Below are 18,367 nucleotides of genomic sequence, written 5' to 3'. Positions count from 1 at the left end.
TGACTCCTTGCAAGATGCAGGGGGGCTCCGTGTCCTGTTTATTGCTGCTGAGTTCCCGCGCCTCTCTGTTAGCTCAGATGTGGCTTTCTGCCGGCATGGTAGGTAGGCACTGGGCAGGTTCACAGAGAAGTAATTCTTAAGAGCAGAGGAGGGAGCTGTGCCTTGGGGCTGGTGAATGTGCACTAGTGGGGAAAATCTTTAATCTCATCTAAGCCAGGGGAAAAAAAGGAATTATTCAGACCCTCTTCTAGAATGGGTTCCTTGCACTTTTTGCACTAAGACTGTTAAAGACAGCTTTGGCAGTTTAATATAAGGACCTGCAAAATGGAGCTACAAAAGAAACAAAGACCCTTAATAATTTTGAGAATTATTTCAGGCAGATTACCCACATAAGCAAGACAGGAATGCACCTTCTTCCACTCAGCTCTTCTGTTAGTGCATATCAAAGTTTTTCCATTGAAGTGAATTGAGCTTTGTGGATTACATGAATTTGGGATCATCATGTACAATTTACTGGCTCTAGTCATTTAATAATACTCTACCATGGGAGATCTCTTACCTCAGCTTCTTTATACAAAACACGAAGGACTCACAGTTTCACTTCACTGTATTTTGCTCTAGTCCCCACCTCCTCAAAAAAATCCTTTTGTTATTTCTCACTTGAGGAGGCAGCTTTGACTAAGTGGCTGAATAAGACCTTCAGATCTAGCAAACCTGCAGTGCTGCTCGTTTCCCACCATTTAAGGCAATGCTATTCCTGGAATTTGCACTTTGAAATCTCCCCACCCATAGGATCAGCACTTCAGGACGAAGGTGGGCACCAGAGCAAATCCAAATTACAAATGCACCCAACTAGAAGTTTTAGGTTAAATTTCACCTTCCACATCTCATGTAAAAACATTTCCTGGTTGCATTTCTTTTTTCATATCTCTACACAGTCTCCCCAGTGTAGCACTGAAGACAGAGTTCCAGGGATACATGTAGCCAATGGATTCCCCTTCTAGTTTGCGCTGACCTTTCTTAGCTCTGGACTTAAAAGTTGTTGTCCTGTTTCCCAGTCATTTTCCAGAGCAAAATCAGCTCTCAGCCACCAACAGCTAAGGCTTTTGCCTGATCATGACTACTTTGCATTAGAATGTACATGAATTTCAGCTCCACAAGACACCCGTGTGTTGGGGGAGTACAAAGCTGTATCAAATACTGCAAGCACAAGCAAACTGAGTCAGTACCCGTGGCACATGCCTACGGAAAGTACAGCAAAAGGTGCTGTATTCGTGGTTCACTAGGTGATGCTCTTCTCTATGCAGTGATTCTGAACCAATGCCCTCAAGTACAGGGGGCCTTCCAGATTAACCATAAACTGTCCTGCGTGCTTCTGATGTGGTTGTGTGTGACATATGTAAACTTTGTGATGAGCTAAGGCAAACAGCAGGAACAAGTAACGTTCAGTTAGGTTCAGCAAGGTTCTTTGTTAAATCTGCACAACATGATGAGCTCAAGCCTTCTCCTAGGATTCCAGCAGTTCTTCAAAACCCCTCCTGTGTGGGTCACATCTGGTTCTGAAGCTAAAACTCACACTGAGGCTAAAATGTGTTTTAAGGACATGCAACATCACAGCTTAGTCTGAAGTGCTGTCAACAGTTGATTCATATTGGGCAGCAAGGCTATTGTGGAGGGCACTACGGCAAAAGAGCAGCATGCCCCAGACTTGGCTAAAAGCTTCGATGCTAATAGAATTTGTGATTGTCACTTTCAATCAAGTTGATAACTATTTTCCTATTTTCCTTGCATTTCTGAGACACTGTTTGTAATTTTCAATAGAACATTACAAAATCACTTAATCCTTTCCAATTCTTACACATTTTTATTTTGAATAAAGTACCATGTATCTGGGAAGTTATTTACTAATAATAAAATCAAAATACCAATCTCTTAAAATTAAAATTTAGATAATTTCAAGAAAGGGAAAGCCCAAGCACATAAGTCTGTACTGAATAATAATCATGGTTTTAGGACACATTTGAAAAATGCATAATAAAAGATAAAGACAAATATAGAAATAGAATAAAAATACTCATTTATCAATAATAAATCATTCCAGAATTATTTGATAAATTTGATAAGGTGATTGCCTGTTTTTTTACAGAGAGACAGGCACTAGACCTAATTTTGCTGGACCACATGAAAGTACTTTATATAACACTACATAGTAAAATATTAATTAAGATAAAGATCCAGACATACATGAACTGTAAAGCATATAAGAAACTGACTGAAGAGTCCTCTGTCAAGAGAGAGGAGAATTATTAATGGAATTTCCTAGTTTCACTTTTGGAACAATCTTATTTAATCTTTTCATTAATGACCTTGGCACAAAAAGTAGAAATTAAGTGAGCTAATGAAATTTGCTGACAACACAAAGCTGGAAGATACTATCGATGCAGAAGAGGATTGGATTATCATACAGGAAGATCTTCATGACCTTGAGGACTCAGTAACAGAAATAGGATGAAATTTAATAGTAAATAATGCAAAGTCATGATCTCAGGGACCAAAAGAAATTTCTATAAGCATGTAGAAAGAGCAGAGCAGGAGAAAGAAGTAGATGTATCACTCAGTCGCATGATATATAGTGAAGTGGAAGAAGGTATAGGTTCCTAAGATGAAGAGAAAGGAATGCATTAATATCTTCATAACATACATGATAAGGCCCAGTCAAACATGTTCAGGAAAGATTAATTCAAACTAGGCTATATACCAAGAAATGTTGCTAGGAAAATTAAGGGAATGGGAAAGCTTATCTTACAAGAAAGATCTTGGTGTGAAGAAATGAAGGCTTAGGAAAATAATATAACATCAGAGGGATAAATAAAAGGGAAAGAGGAAACTATTCAAAATGAAGAACAATACAGGTACAAAACAAAATACCTAAGAATATATTTAGGGTGGAATTAAAATAAGACTTCAAAACACCAAAGCAGGGTTCTGGAACATGGTCTCAATAGGAACAATAGAGAGAAAAATCTACCTAATTTTAAGGTGAGCTAGCTAAGTTTGAAAAGTAAAGGGGACTGTATGGCTTCATGGTTGGCAATAGCAGGTGGTTGGAATGGATGCACCAACTGATGGCTACTGGTTCTCCATTCCCTGTCAGCCAGAACTGCCACAGAAAAATGATGTGCCAGCTTTCACATGCACAGCATGCTGTCCTGATGTGTGACATCCCCGCTTACTGCAGCTTTGGAGCTCTGGTCAGAGTTGCAAAGACATTTTAGGTGTTGTGGTACCTTGCATGGGCTGGAACATATGGAGAGGAAGTCTTCCCCTGGCTGTGGCAGCTCTACACATCAGCAAGGCACAAGACCAACAAATTTCCCCGTGGAAAGAAGAGAACATGATAGCTTTGGCCAGTTCAGTAGAGTCCACTCTGAAAGCCCTGGCAACATGGGTAGTGCTGCATTTGCAGTGGGAATAATTTTTTATTGGAATAGCTTACAGGGACTCCTCTCCTGCTTTCCAAACTATGAGTTCATGGAAGTACTTCCTGATATATCATCATTGCAGCTTAAGCTGAGACAAATACACTCAGCTATAAGCAAATACAGTGACTTAAAGATGATTTCTGCAGGAAATAAAGACATAGTGACATTATTTCATAAAATAAAAATTAAATTAAAATTCTTCTGACAACTGAGCATGATTCTTCAGAAAAGTGATCAGGCATATTAAAGAGATGTACTAAACAGACGAATAAAGTGAGCAAGGCATCTGTTATATGTGGAGATGTTTATGGTATAATCACTAAGAGCTGAATCTGCAAAGTGCAGAGTGAGCTGGATGTGATGATACATCATCACCATGATGATATATCATCAGACATTACCATGTGGGACTTCTAGATGTCTGTTCCCCAGGCATTAACTAGTGGCTCCTTAATATTGGTACAATTCGGGAGGCAGGAACCAGGCAAAAAGGATACTTACCAGTAACCAGTGGTCTTCAAGACGTAAGGTTCATGCTGCGTTCAACGTGAGGGTGACTGAGTGGGTGACTTCTGTACCTTAGCAGTGTCAGAGGATGAGTTCTGGCCATCAGGTGAGGCTGACACACAGGCATACGGGTGAAAGCCCCAACCTGCAATCCAAAGAGAAACAGGAGTACTGAAAACTGGTTCAGGCACAGGCATGTGCATTAGAAACACATCCAGATGGAAGAAGACACTGAATTGAGGCCTCTTTTCTAATGGATGGATTTTCTGGTTTTTTTTCCTATGATTTTATTTTAAAAAATGGGGAGCATGCATCCATTTTTTAATTAAAATGGCAACAAGACATGGGCTGTGCAATGTCTGTGCTGAATTCAGTGCTGCCAGTGTTAGTCCTGTTTGAAGAATGCTTACCGCCCTGGCCACCTGGGAGACGCAGACAGCGTGTGGCTCACAAATGGACCTTGATGTCAAAGTTGTTTTCTGAACTCGGCCTGAGTTTACAAAGATGAGGTGGGTTTTTATACTCACACAGAATGCAAGCAGACAGAAAACGGATGCTGAGCCAAAAAGGTCGTAATAACTAGAAATGGCTGTATGAAAAGACTGCAGCATTTGTCATTGCATTTCAGGCATTTAAAAGTGAGCCCTATCAAATTAATAACACATATTAAAAACACTCTTTTGATTAAAAGAATTCTGGGTGAATTTTTTGTAAATATTGAGATGCATCCCATTTTCGGTTTGGAATATATTATCTTTGTGCTCTAAAACTACAAATCAATGATGCATGCTCTGAAATACGTGTAACACTGGTGAATTATTGGCTTTCAGCTACTGCACACCCAGAACATTTCCCTCCTGCCATTAGATTGCACCATACTGTTCTAATAATTGCAGACACTAATGAATATGTAATAACCATTTCTAACTTCCACTGATTTTAATGGGAGCTCCCCCCGCTTATGCTTGGATTACATCAATCCTGACAAAAAACAACTTAACATATTCTTAGCCCATGTGGTGTGCACCAGTGAAATGCCAAATACGTCAGGTGAGCTGTTCCGCCAATTATTACTGTTTTCTAAAGTAGTAGGTAGTAAACTCATCATTTACTCCTGCGCTTGAAACACCACCACATACAATTCACCTGGAGGGCTAGCAGGAAGCTGAGGCTGGACAAGCAAAGTTTGTCTCACTTTGGGATCAAACAAGCAAAGCAAAAACCAAACTGAGAAGAAATGCTGGCCCTTGCATACTCTGTGACGTGCTCTATTAGTTTTCTAAGGACTAATAGGCAGTTTAAAGTATATATGATGGGAAGCTGAGATGCAAACAGTCATCAGGTGCCGGATTTCTGCTTGAGATTTCCAAGCCAGAGACGCATATGAATATGTCAGAATCATTCACCCTCTAGCAAAAGCCCAAATGAATCTGATGCTTTCAGTCCAGGTTAAATAGATTGCGCTTTACATATGAGCTGCTTAATATCTGGACGGCATGTCCAACTCCTCCTGGAAGAGCTGGAGTTACTACACGACACGTATGTAAGAAACAGTACAGCATCACCCAGAAATGTTCAGTGCAATATATCGGAGCACGGTGGCTGTCACGGATACACAGCCAGCTGGCTCCTGCAGAGGCACCCTGCACGTCGTGCATGCGCCGAGTTGCTTGCGTGCACATGCATCAGAGAAACAGCGAAGATTTTGGCTGTACAGCAGCCCTGCTGAAGCTGCCGGCTCTCTAGAAACCCCAGATAAACATAGAAAATCCTCAGAAGCACCACAACATGCTCAGCATATCCAAAGTAGTCCTTAGTTATATACAGACCGTTTTTATGAAATGCAGAAAGCCCCAGAAGGAATCAGCATCTTTGTCAGAGCACCTAGTTACAACTAAAAAGTTGCAAACAAAGTTAAATGATATGCTATAAAGTTCAGAGGCAATTTGGGGAAGAACAGAGTTGTGCCATTTGAACAGGAAACCCAGGGTGAGGTGACTCAAGTTAACAGGCAGCATGGTAGATTTTTATATTCTCTAAGTTGTCAAGACTTTAACTGGACATCAAATGTCTCTGATCGCTGCATGGAGAAATACTGTTTCAGCGCTGGCCTTTTTTTTTTCTTTTTTTTTTCCCCCCTTTTTAAGATCAGCAAAAGGAAATAAATCCCCACTGTACTGCTGTCATTTTCCGGTGCTTGTGATTGCAAGGAAAAACTTGAAGAGATGAATTAAGCACAACCCACATTTTCAGAAAATGAAGCAGATGGCAGCTTTTAAAATATGTTAATATAGCTTCTGATTAGACATAAAGCTGCTTCATGATTTTTTGAACTTTATGTTTTTTGAATATCTAAGGTTGTTAATACAGCCTATAATCTTTGTAGCAGTTCTCTGCACATTTTATAATATGGAGATTTTCTTGTTTTGACTATGAGATCTTGCCCAGTGAGCAGTACAACTGACTCACAGGTATCTATGTTGATACACATTTTACTTCACACTCTTTCTACGGCTTTAGTTTTCAATATACCATAAATTCATGCATCCGTAGCATCTAACCATGCTGTAAGTATGTATTGCTACTGTGGAAGTTACCAGCTGCAGCTAGATGTTTTAACGATTGCAAAAAATATGAGAGTTTAGCCTTCTGGCATTGAGAAAAGGATAAAATAACCCAATTCTGCCAACACAAGAAGCACTGAAGTAGTTAATTCACTACCTAATCGCTTAACTCTGGATTTCAGCAATGATTGCTTCTATCCGAACAGGTTTAAGAGTTACACTTCCACTAGTAATGAATCATCTTTAAATATATATATATATGAAAGCATCAAAACATTCATCAGAGGTGTAAATATTCTATGCTATATTTATCTGGAGAGTTCCAAGCTTATCACAACGGCAAATGATCTCAGACAAATATCAGCAAGCAGTTGGACTATTCACCTCTGACAAATGCTGGGGCAAGATTGACAAGATGGCCTATGATTATTTCGGGATTAAGCATTACAGAGAATAATCTCATTCCCACTGAGTGCTCCTAAATACTCTCAGCAAACCCATTCCTCCTGTTTCTTTAACTGAGCATGATCCCATCTCCGTAGAATGAAGTGACTCCAAAAATTTGGGTCAGGCAAACAGTTTATTCTTTCCTACAGTAACTGCGTGCAAGACCCTGCTCTGCAAAGTACAATTTCATATTGTTCAGCTCCAATCAAAGATATTCCATGAAATAGGAACAACAGATTTTGGGTTATAAAAGTCTGCAGAGACTGTCCCATTTAAAAATGTGGAACTGAGGCCCATCACTCTCCATTTCTTTATAAGAGTATTTATTTAATTTGTTCCTGTGAGGATGTTAAGAAATGCAGTACTTGGTGTGTATCATTTTTTTTATCCCACAGACCAGGCATTTTAACTGACTTTAACAGTACAGAATTACAATGCATACCTAAAAATTCTACTTGAGGCATTTTGCTTTAGGAGCATTAAAATGCCACAAACAAAATAAACATTTTAACTATTAAGCTTGTTCAAGGGGAAATTAAAAGGACTCCTTGCAAACCAGCACAATCTCTCTGTCAGGCAGAACTGAGGAAATGGCACCATGTGCTAAGAAAGTTAAAAAAAAAAAAAAAAGAAAGAAAGAAAAGAAAGAAGAAGAAAGAAAATGAAAAAGTCTGGAATAATGAAAAGGGTTCAGTACGGTTAGACATCTACTATAGCATATTCAACTTGTTAGTAGAGAAAACTGTAAGCTTTAAAGTCACAAGTTTTTTTTCCCCGAAATACTCCATACAGTAATTAAAATTGTAGCTCAAAAACATGTCCATGTTCATATTAGTATTAGCAAACGTGACTTACAAAATTCCTGTGTTCTTGCCTATTATCCACTGACTGTGATCCAAATGCAATTTTATGAAAAATTTGAGAGATCTGTGTTTGCAAATCCCCTAAGCTGCTGATACAAAGAGATACAAAGAGAAATAACTGTTCCCACCTTCCCATGGTTTGCTGTTACAGCAGGAAGACGGGCTGTTATCACCATCGCTAAACTGAAAGGAGGTAAAAGCGGGACATTCCAGGTTCCTGAAATATCTGCCCAAATAATATTTAACGTACAAACCTGAAAGTATGTTCTTCTACTTCCCGGATATAATTAGCCGCTCTTTGAAAACAGCCAAAGAAAATAGCTGTTGAAGTGAGAGTCTGAATTACTATTGGGGTTACGCTTGTTTTTGCGGCGGCGTTATCGCACCGTGCACAGGACGACCGCCGAGCGGAAAGGCGTGTACACGCGTAACCGCAGCGCCACGCGCTCCCTGCGTCTGGCGTGGACGGAACCGCTGTCGGAAACATCTCGCCTTCGAACCGGTACCGCGAGCCGCGGCAGCCCCAGGGTTCCTCGAGACGCGCTGAGCTACCAAGCGCTCCGACTTCTGAACCAGGTTGGTGCAGAAACGCGAGATTCCTGGGGAAGAAAAGAAAGGCCTCGAGTGGGCACAGCCTCCTGCTGCTACAAAGCTGCGTGCCAGCTACCCGTATTCTCACCACCGTTTTTTGCTGGAGCCTATCGCGCCCCGTGCATATTGCAAGTCTGACAAGATAACAGGATGTATCTGCCAGAACAGCCACAATGGTTAAAAACAGTTGTGGTGACTGCAAGCGATTCTGGTGCTGTATTTTAGCCTTATACTGCGTAATGCTATGAAAAGTCATTCTTTTCTTCCTTCTGGTAATCGTGGAAGGGTGAAATTCGTAGCTTAAATGGATGGCTGTATTAACGTAAGGAGAAGCTGCAGTTGCCATCAATCTGTTCTATTCTGAATGAAAAAGGAGGTGAAATGCTTTAGATGTTGACACTGTCGTAACCTCAAGGCGTACCTGGATAGAAAACGTATCCAGTTGTGTAAAAAAGCAAAATAAACTGCTCTGACGTGAATGCTCAGACGCTTTCTCAACCCTATCACCAAGATCTGTGGTGGGTGTTTGGTCAGGAGCTCACTGGAAGACTGCCTGACTTTAAGAGACTCATCCTCCTTGCAAAAGTAAGGCAGACCACAGAATTAAAATCATTTTAAATGAGGACTAATTTTGACAGTGATGGCTTTCCAATCTTGTTGCTGCTGTGTACTGAGCATTATACTGGCAACACTGAGCTCAAGGCAGTTACAGTTGTAATGGAGTTGAAGAGACCCTCTGAATTAAAATAATGAGACCAAAGCAAGTACCAGAATTATTGAAAGGTATTTTTTCTAAATATAGCTTGTCCCAAAGATACTTCCAGCCATTGCACCTGTCCAAGTAGATCTATAAAGCTGGGTAGAATCAAAGCCAGGTGGTTTTATTGGAATAGGTAGAAGAGAAGTGGTTGTCACTGGGACCTGTCTCACCTTACCAGTGAATAAGGCATTCGGTAGCCTGTAAAGTCTTTATCTTAGAAGAATTAGGATCTTCCATTTGGTTTCCACACGTTTCTGGAGATGGGCTGTTTCACACCAGCCTGAAAGCACTGACATTCTCGTCAGCATGAACACCACCTAGAGATGACACAGCTTTCACATGCAGCAACAAACACACTCGGTGGCCACGTAGGCTAATCCCGTGCATTTGCTTCCTACGGAAGCTGCACAAGATGCCTCGCTACTTCAGTCACACAGAATAAATATCTTTCAGGAACCCTGGTTATTTGGAAGGAGAGTTCTGGGAAATGATTTTGAAGCATGGATGTAGAGGAATAATGCAGCATTCCAAAGGGAATTCGCAAATGCAAATGGACAAAAACCCTCAGCAGACAGATCCTGCAGCAGCATAGCCAACGAACTAAAATTTGCTACTGCTTCCTTTTTGCAGGCAAAGAATTCTGTGGACAGGGAAGTGCTGCATGCTGAAGTCATACTTAATAACAGGGCTAGCAAGTCTAGAGCATGACCGTAAATTATACTCGTCACTTGCAATCTTCTAATTAAGAACTTTACCAGTTTATCCTAACTTCCAATGTAGTAAGCTAAGCATTATGTTTGGTTAGTCAAAAAATAAACATTTTAAAGGATCATTTAAATGCAGCTGAGGTACACCGCCTCTCTGATATCCTAACCCAAAAGCCTCATCGTAGCATGGCTTCGTATTTGTAAAACAAATTTCAGTTCGATACAGACATATACATTCACATGTCCCTGCCTACAAGCACTAAGCAGAATCAGTAGGTTCAGACAAAGCAAAGAAATGGTATGAGCTCAGTCTTCACCGTTGAAAACTCATGCTGAAATTACAAGGGGAAAAAAAATCCTCTGCTGTAACCCGTTTTTTTCCCTAGACATACAGGTCTACGAAAAACTGCTTGTTCCAAACCTTCCGCTGCTTCTCTGCATCACGTTTGCCACAGGCACGCCCAATTTTCTACAGAAACGGCTGAAATGGGAGAAGAGCGTAGCTCCCCCACGAGCCTCACCAGACGGTCACGCGTGAAAGCGGTGCTGCCGCTAAGAGGAAGCAGGCGCAGACAAGGCGCTCTCAACCCGCGCCCCACGTCGCATCTCCTTTCCAAGGCAGCGCGTAGCCTGCAGCTGTACTCAGCAGAGGCTCCCCGACGCGTTCAACTTTCTGCATAATAGAAGAGCTTTTGAATAGCATTAATATTAAAGCTGTTAGCTCCCCTATATCAAATGTGTGCGATCACAAAAAAGAGAGGGGAAAATAGATACTAAACGGTGCAAGCGGAGATTGTCCGTAGGGCTTTACGGAACAGGGTGGGCAGATGGTGGGGATTTGCAGTGACACAGCTGTTTTTAAAAATAAGAGGTGGAAGAGGAGAGACTTGATTACAGCTACAGACACATTCCTAAGCCTGCTCACACCAGGAAAACAAAACAAAAAAAAAAAAAAAAAAAAAAGGCAAACACGGAAATTGAAATTTGAGTATTTTTTCCTCATCATCTGAACTGACATTTAGAAACTTTCTAAAATGAACAGCAGCACCTTCAAGTTTCTTCTCCAATCATTAGCTTTCTGTTTAAGTATTGTGAAATATAGCTGACAATGGAAATAATGACCTACACCAAGACAGTAAAAGGCAATACCAAAATTAGTGTTGGTACCTCCAGGAAGTGCACGCTTTTTAATGTAAACCTTGCAATATAAAAAAACAGTCTCAACACCAAATAATCTCTATAAATAATGTTATTTTTTTGAATTTTCTAACCTTTAAAGGCTTTTTCTACATTTTCTTCAGATGTTGTTTAGTAGATGACTTGGATAAGCAGTATTAGTAATATTACTGTATTAAATAGGAGGCCTATTTTAGATTTCACATGCAGGGGAGGGCACGGAAAGGCCTAAACGCAATATATTGAGTACCAAGCACTTGTTATAAATATAGTAAAACTGGAAAATTTTTGAATTAAGCAATAAATGAGCAACAATTTGGAAAAACACTGAATTTCATAAAGAGATCTCTCACTCATTCTTAGTGCATGCTCTTGCATACATCCCTCACACAACCAAATGGAAAGCTTGTGCTAGGTAAATACACTGTAGTTCACCAATTTTTCTAGTAAAAGCACCTGGAGAATCCAGTGGGGCTGTTTCTTCACTAGTTTTGGATACCTTGGTTTTTAATAATCCACAAATAGGTTAAATGAAAGAGAGTTAATAAAAAATTTGACTTAAACAGGAGAGGTACCGCTTACACCGAAAGGGTGATCTTTTCGTCATTCCTGTATACTTCACGGAGTCACTTTCTCACTTTCCATCTACTCACTTTCTTCAGAAGATTAAAGGTAACTTTTCCACGTAGGGCATGCTTTTTGCTACCTTCTTAATAACCATCGACTTTTCTGAAGACGCGAGCTGAGATCCAAAACAGGAAAAAAAAAAAAAAAGTTACCCAGCGTCCACCCACCGCAACGTAACGCCTGTCTCGGAAGACGCTGATGCTGCCTGTTGGCACAGCCGGGCATCGAACCGCACGGGCTGCAGGTGAAAGGCACTGCAGCAAGGCTCGCGCTCCCCGCACGCACTCCCCAGTCAGTCCTTCACGGCCGCCGGGCTGCTCCCGCTCCAAAGACAACAGCAAACTGAGTAGCGTAGGTGCTGCCTAGCACACAGACAAACTCAACATCTGAAGACATTTAAATTAATTTTATTTATACTAGGTTTTCAAAATCAGAAATACTTTAAAAGAAATTCAGTACTTAAAGACAGGTGCTACAGTGATGACTCATCCATCATTGGTGCCATGTTTTCACTCTACAGTCATTAACTCTCCACCACAAACTAAAGTGAACTTTTAGAATTATATTATATATATATAAAAAAAAGACATGAACATTTGGTTTTTGCCAGAATTGGTATAAGAGAGTATAGCTTATTTTCAATTAGTGGCAATTTGATTTCTATAATATTCCATTACTTGTTCTGAGTTAGCTTTACAGCAGAAAAAGACTTCCATTTAAAGAAATTAACTCATTGGGCTTTAGCCCAACATACTCAAAATCTGTTTAATGATCTGTCTGGGAATGATTCTTACATTGATATCCTTGTAATATTAAGCTCTGTATTTCCAAAATTGCCACAAGCATAAACCTCACTAACTCCCCCTAATCTTGGGCTAATTTCCCTTTTCAGAGAAATCACACCCGTATGTCCGTATCTCTTTCAGAATTTACTGAATCGAGGTAACTGCTGGCTTTGTAACAGTTTTAAAAGAAAAATGCCATTTCTGCACATGCTACTCTCATGAAAATTTTTATTTAACATTTCTTTATCAATAAAGTAACTGAAGCCAAAATACCCAAATGTCACATCTACATGGAGATACACAGAAGATATTCAACTCGAGAGGATTTTCCTCTACTTCTAGACCACAATGAGGCCCTCACCATTTTGCATAATGACAGAAAACAACAGCTGACAAACCATTTTGGAACAGATGCCAGCTGTCTCTCATTTGTTTTATAATTCAAACAGTACAGTTCTGTAGCACTTTTTTTTTTTTTTTTAAGCAAGCCATGTGAATTGGACCTCACATCAGTCAGTCATTTCAAGAACAAACTACAGGCAGGCTGATCCTTTTTGATCCAAAATTTGTTTTAGTAGGCGCTCAGACTCTTACATAAATGCAATTTGTGCTTTGACTTTATATCTACTTAGACTGGGTGAATATACATCTAAGCTAGCTTAAAAAAAAAATTCTAATGTTCAACTTAGAGGCCACAGACATTTTTCCAGACTGTTTGTAGCAGAGACAAACACTAAGTTTAAACACAGTACCGCTTAAAAAAAGTTGACTGTCTAAAATGAGATTTAAACAGTTTATTAAAATTTAACATTTTCAGTTTTGGCTTTTTCTAAAGAAACCATGTATAGCTTGTGAAAATCAGTTAAAAGATTATTCCATTATACTGCATTGAACTCAAGTCAAACATTAAGCACAAAGGAGATCTTTACATTAAACTGGGCTTTGCACACAACGTGAATAATCAGAAATGAAATAGACTATTTTGAGGAATAAAAAGAATTATTATTACTTTTATAGACAACATGCATACCATCAGTTACTTCTCAACCTTAATAAAAGGTACCTGAAAGGAGAGTTTTGTGGAACAAAACCAGAACTCATTAATACACTTAGTAAGTCAGTGGTCATCATGCCTTTTTAGTTAAATTCTAATAAAGTTTAGTCTACAGAGAACAGCTAACATAATGAAGTGTGTAAGTCACAGGGATAGCCAGAAGCCTGAAATAAAGTCTTAAAGTTCTACAGGACAAGAGAGCCTAAACACAGCATTACTAGTTATTTAAACTAATAAAGGGGAGGAGGGAAGATTTTGATGGTTTTCTGCTTCACTGTTGAAAAAGGGTTATGGACTGAAAAAAAGGGGCCAATATTTAAAAGCTCCACAGTTCAGCTTTACCAGCTTTTTAAAATAAGGTAATGATAAAAAGCATTCCTTCTGGCAGCATGCACATTTCAGCTGCAATTGGCTGCCTCACAGAGTTCCTTCATGCATACCAGTAGAATCATGTCCAGTTTTGCCATTTGTGGATAACGATGACAAGATACAAAAGCATGTGTTTGCCATAAATAGCTCTGGCTAACAGAGGATTGCTCACACAGAGCAGATCAAATTCTCTATAAGGAGAGCATTACTCGGCTCTCAGCCAAAACATGTCCCCAGTGCAAGCCTAAGTAGTGGCAAACACTTTCCAGTTCTATTTACATAAGAGTTAACAAGTAGAACAATTCATTTAGGATATTTCTTGTACCAAGTCAGTGTTAACTGTAACATTTAAGAAACAAAGAACATTTACTGACGCATATTCTGCACATCATATGACTGTCATTACACATCAACTTACTGACAGACAGTTGTAAGATGGCATTAAGGGTTTTACTCTGGCATGTAGAACTTTAAGAACATTCAGGTACGAAACACACTGTATGGTTAATTATTTCATATTTCTACGTTTCCAACACAATGTTTCATGGTTCATGGAACTAATAGTCTCTAGTAGTGGTAGCTTCTTTAGTCAAATGGTAAACTAGGAATAGGTCCTTTATCCAATGATCAGAATAGAGTCACATAAAGTATTGTAAAGCAGTACCTAAATCATGACTAGGAATGAAAAACTTGCATTATTTAAGATGAGATTAATGATTGTTTATCTTTACAATACTTTCCACGGAAGTTATTTGAAATATGCTTAAATTAAACATACTTAAAAACTGTATTTTCCAATGAAAACAAGGCAACATTCTGTAATAAGCCACAAGTTTTATTGCAACGTGGCCAGTTTTTGATCTCAAAAAAAAAAAACAATGTTCCATTTAAGGCTCTTTTTAATACAGAAATTGCCATCATGACTGATGTTTTACAGAACTTTAGTGTTTCAAGACTCACATGGTAAACAGATAACTTCTACTCCTGTTCAGTAGTGTACATTCAATGGAAAACAAAAGGCATCGTAACAGCTATTTTGTTTATAAAGATATGCATGTAACAGGAATGAAACTGAGGTACTACAATAATTTGATGACACAGTTACAGCAACTTAATTGGCATTCCTTTTGGGGGGCAGGGAGGGGAGTCAAACATATTACAAAAAAGTGCTTTAAATGCATAGTGTTGTGTGCTGCCATGTCACAAAAATAGGCTTGTCAAGGCAGGTGAGGTGTATGAATGCACAAGAGCCTCATGGAACTGCAATCAAGTGCAACTGTAAGTAATACTGTATAGAGTCTACCATCCGACCAGTGGACAATACTTTCAAGGCATTCAATTAGCTTACCCTTTGCTGTCTGCTAGACTATTCACATTAACTATCACATTCGTTGTACATGTTGCAAGGAACGCATGCAACGTCAGTTTTGGCTAAGAGTATGACGTGAAAGCATTCCTTGGATCCTACATAAAACTACCAGGATTAAACAGTCTAATGGCAACCACTGGTAGACTGCTTAACAATGACATCTCCTTCAGGGGCGCAGGGAAAGGACTTATTTTTTTCAAGAGGGGAAGGGGGAAGGGAGACTAATACTATTCCAATTGAACGAGCTGCAGAAATGGAAGCTCCTTAGATCCAGATGGCACTTGTCTGTCTTTTTATAAGGGTTTTCCTTCAAGTGAAACTACCACGTTGCCTCCCAATTTTTCTCCAAGTGTTGAACGGTCCTTAATATCATCCAACCCATTTACTTGCCACTCATGTTTAATACCTGAAAGACAGATGGACAAACACATTTGTGAAAACCTCAACATCTAGAAGGCATGATATCTAACGAGCGCAACTTTTTTTAGGCCCATACCTGTAAATTTCTTTTTAATGGCATCTTTAGAGCTTGCGTAGATCATCTTGCTTTTTAAAGGTGCACTTTCAGGAGCCCTTTAAAGTTAAAAAAAAAAAAAATGTTATCCAGTATTAAGGGAAGAGTCAAGAACATTCAGCTTTAACAGCAAGCTCTGCTTTTACACACCAGAATATAAATACCAGGTCTTCTTTCTTAGACTCCTTTGTCTCATACGTGGCATCATACAAAGCGTATCGGCAATCATTCAAAGGTAGTAACTTCACAAAGGCTGTATAGGGGTCCTCCACTGTATCTCCAATGTCACCAACCAATATCTGCTTTGCCTCCTCTACAATTATTTGTTTTTTGTCATCACTTAAGCAGAAGAGAACTGCTTTCTTTCTTTTTTTAATCTCTTCTGGGGTTGAAGATTTCCTTACTTTCATGTCATTAAAAACCTTTATGACTTCATCATTCACTGTTACTCCAGAAGCCTGTAAAATGAGATCAAAGGAATAATTTAAACAGCAAAAACTAACACTCATAAGACAAGGCAGCCCACAGTGCTAGACAAGGAAGTCTATCTGCCACAGTAAGAATAAACGTACTGTACTCAACCTGAATGCATGACGAATTTGGTAACCTGCGCTGGATTGTTGCCAAAGATGCAAGAGAGCACAAAGTTTATCCCTGCTTCATTTCAGATCTCAGCACCTCCAACTTTGATTTTGGACAGCAGTTTTATGCAACGAGGCATACGACTGCACCACTCTAGCAGTTTTCCATTACCTTACTGTGGATTTGGCTTAGTCGGGGAGAGGGGGCAGGAGGGAGGGAATCGGCCCTAGGAGTGCCAGCGGGTTGGTCTGAGTTTGAGTTGGGTTTTTTTTTTTTGACGAATCAAACGCTACAGCAGCGGTTCGCATCCAGCACTGTCATGACTCTCATTTTGTTGAGTGATGTAAGGCTCTACCAGCAGCAGAAATGTTTTCTGCATTGTGTCAGCTTCAACACCGTGCTTCAAAGAACTCCTCGGTTTTGCTTCATGCTGCTGCGCTATCCTTATTTAATTGCTCTTCCTTCACAACAAAATACAAAGCGCAATTTGTTCATGCTCCGCATAAAGCTGGCAGGCCAACACAGCAACAGCAAGGAGAGAAAACACCGAAGGGGCTAATGGGGAACTCGCAGCAAAAACATATAAATAAATAAAATAAAATAGCTCGATAGATTACTTGCAAACTGGCAAAATAAGCCCGCAGCGTCCTTGTCCCCAGCGCAGCAGCGCCGGAGGACGGCGGCGGCCAGGGCAGCGGCGAGGCAAGGCGGCCGCTCGGCGCCGCGGGAGGCGGCAGCTCGCCGCTTCCGCGCGCTTTGTTCGCGGCTGCTGCGTTTTGCCTCCAGAACGGGAGGTTTCGGCGCCCCGACGCACCCCCGCCCGCCCCAGCGCCGCTCGGGGACCCTCCGCGGGGAGACAGCGCGGCGCCGCCGCCGCCTCCCGCGCCGGCTCCCTCAGGGCGCGGCGCCGGCTGCCGCAGGGAGCGCTGCGCCGCCCGGCTCGGCTCGGCCCGACCCGGCCCGGCTCGGCCCGGCGCGGGGCCGCTCCCCGCCGCGCCTTCCCCCCGCGCCGGCTAAAATTAGACTAAAATGGCCGCCAGAGGCCTCGGGGCCTCAGCGCGCCGCGCTGTCCCCCCCCGCCTCAACACACACACACACACACACACACACACACACACCCCCCTCCCGGCCGCCGCGCCGCGCCGCGGGCCCGCGCCGCCCTTACCATGGTGCCGGGTCCCTGCGCGGCGGCGGCGGTGCGGGGCGGCTGCACGCAGGAGAGCGCGGCGCTGGCGGCGCGGCGCGGCGAGGCGGGCGGGGACTCGGGCCGGCCGGGCGGGGGGAGGCGGGAGGCGGCGAGCGGCGGTCACATGGGCGCCACCACGTGCCGCCGGGCGCGCCCCGCCCCGCCCCGCCCACCGCCAGCGCGCCGCAGGGAAGCGCTGCGCCGCGGCGCTGCCAACCGCCGCCCAACCGCCGCCCAACCGTCGTCCAACCGCCGCCTCGGGAGCCGCCGCGCGCGCGCCGGGGGCTGCGGGCGAGCCGTGCCAGACCCGGGAGAGAGCGCTCCCGCGGCGTAACCCCGGCTGCGGAGAGCCGCCCCGTTCGTAGCTCAGTTTTCAGACACAACACGTGATCGAACAGATAATTGTCATTAGTGAAAACTTGTCACGAGAGCTAATCTTAGGGAGCTCTCTTTATCATCACAGATCCCCCCCCCCTTTTTTTTTGCCTCAGTAACAAGATGCACTATTTTTAAGCAGAACAGATGAAAAGGTACATTGCACTAACAAATTCCAGACAGGAAACATTACAAAGTACCAACCCCCTTAACTCCCTAGACAGTTCTATGACTGGCTAAAACCAACGTAGCTCCACAAAGAGCAGCGTGACAGCATGTTTCTGGGCATACATGTCTCTCTGCAGCTTTGCAGAGGTGGTGAACTTAAGCTGCTTTAGACCCTTGTTTTCCCTGTGATGGAACATACTGCAAAGTGGCATTCGTGATGCAGTCAGGTTTCAGCATGGAA

At 41.8% G+C, this 18,367-nt stretch overlaps 1 protein-coding gene and 1 long non-coding RNA gene across 3 annotated transcripts; both read right to left on the bottom strand.

Annotated features, from left to right (window-relative positions):
• Positions 1-1,976: 1,976 nt before the first annotated feature.
• LOC134140629 (uncharacterized) lies at positions 1,977-11,800 on the bottom strand. 2 transcript variants are annotated; one of them, XR_009958443.1, is made up of 3 exons: positions 11,751-11,800; positions 3,984-4,134; positions 1,977-2,657 (listed from the first exon to the last, which is right to left on the bottom strand). It is a non-coding gene; the product is annotated as an uncharacterized LOC134140629 (long non-coding RNA). The 2 variants fall into 2 exon arrangements; XR_009958442.1 differs by lacking the exon at positions 11,751-11,800 and adding an exon at positions 8,118-8,211.
• A 315-nt stretch (positions 11,801-12,115) lies between these two features.
• Positions 12,116-17,663, bottom strand: CFL2 (cofilin 2). The gene is made up of 4 exons (XM_062576967.1): positions 17,563-17,663; positions 15,966-16,273; positions 15,798-15,874; positions 12,116-15,707 (listed from the first exon to the last, which is right to left on the bottom strand). Exons 1-4 carry the CDS (start codon positions 17,563-17,565, stop codon positions 15,595-15,597), a joined length of 501 nt encoding a protein of 166 aa, XP_062432951.1. The 5' UTR covers positions 17,566-17,663; the 3' UTR covers positions 12,116-15,594.
• Positions 17,664-18,367: the final 704 nt, after the last annotated feature.

The sequence above is a fragment of the Rhea pennata genome, chromosome 5 (assembly GCF_028389875.1).
Source record: "Rhea pennata isolate bPtePen1 chromosome 5, bPtePen1.pri, whole genome shotgun sequence".
NCBI classification, from domain to species: domain Eukaryota; kingdom Metazoa; phylum Chordata; class Aves; order Rheiformes; family Rheidae; genus Rhea; species Rhea pennata.
This window is presented reverse-complemented; position numbering and strand designations above follow the sequence as displayed.

Excerpts from the sequence above, each read along its gene's own strand:
- CFL2 (XM_062576967.1), bottom strand. Across the intron at positions 15,875-15,965 it reads GACCTGGTATTTATATTCTG|GGCTCCTGAAAGTGCACCTT; the intron begins GTGTGTAAAAGC and ends TTAACTTTAAAG. Across the intron at positions 15,708-15,797 it reads CATTAAAAAGAAATTTACAG|GTATTAAACATGAGTGGCAA; the intron begins GTATGGGCCTAA and ends TCTGTCTTTCAG.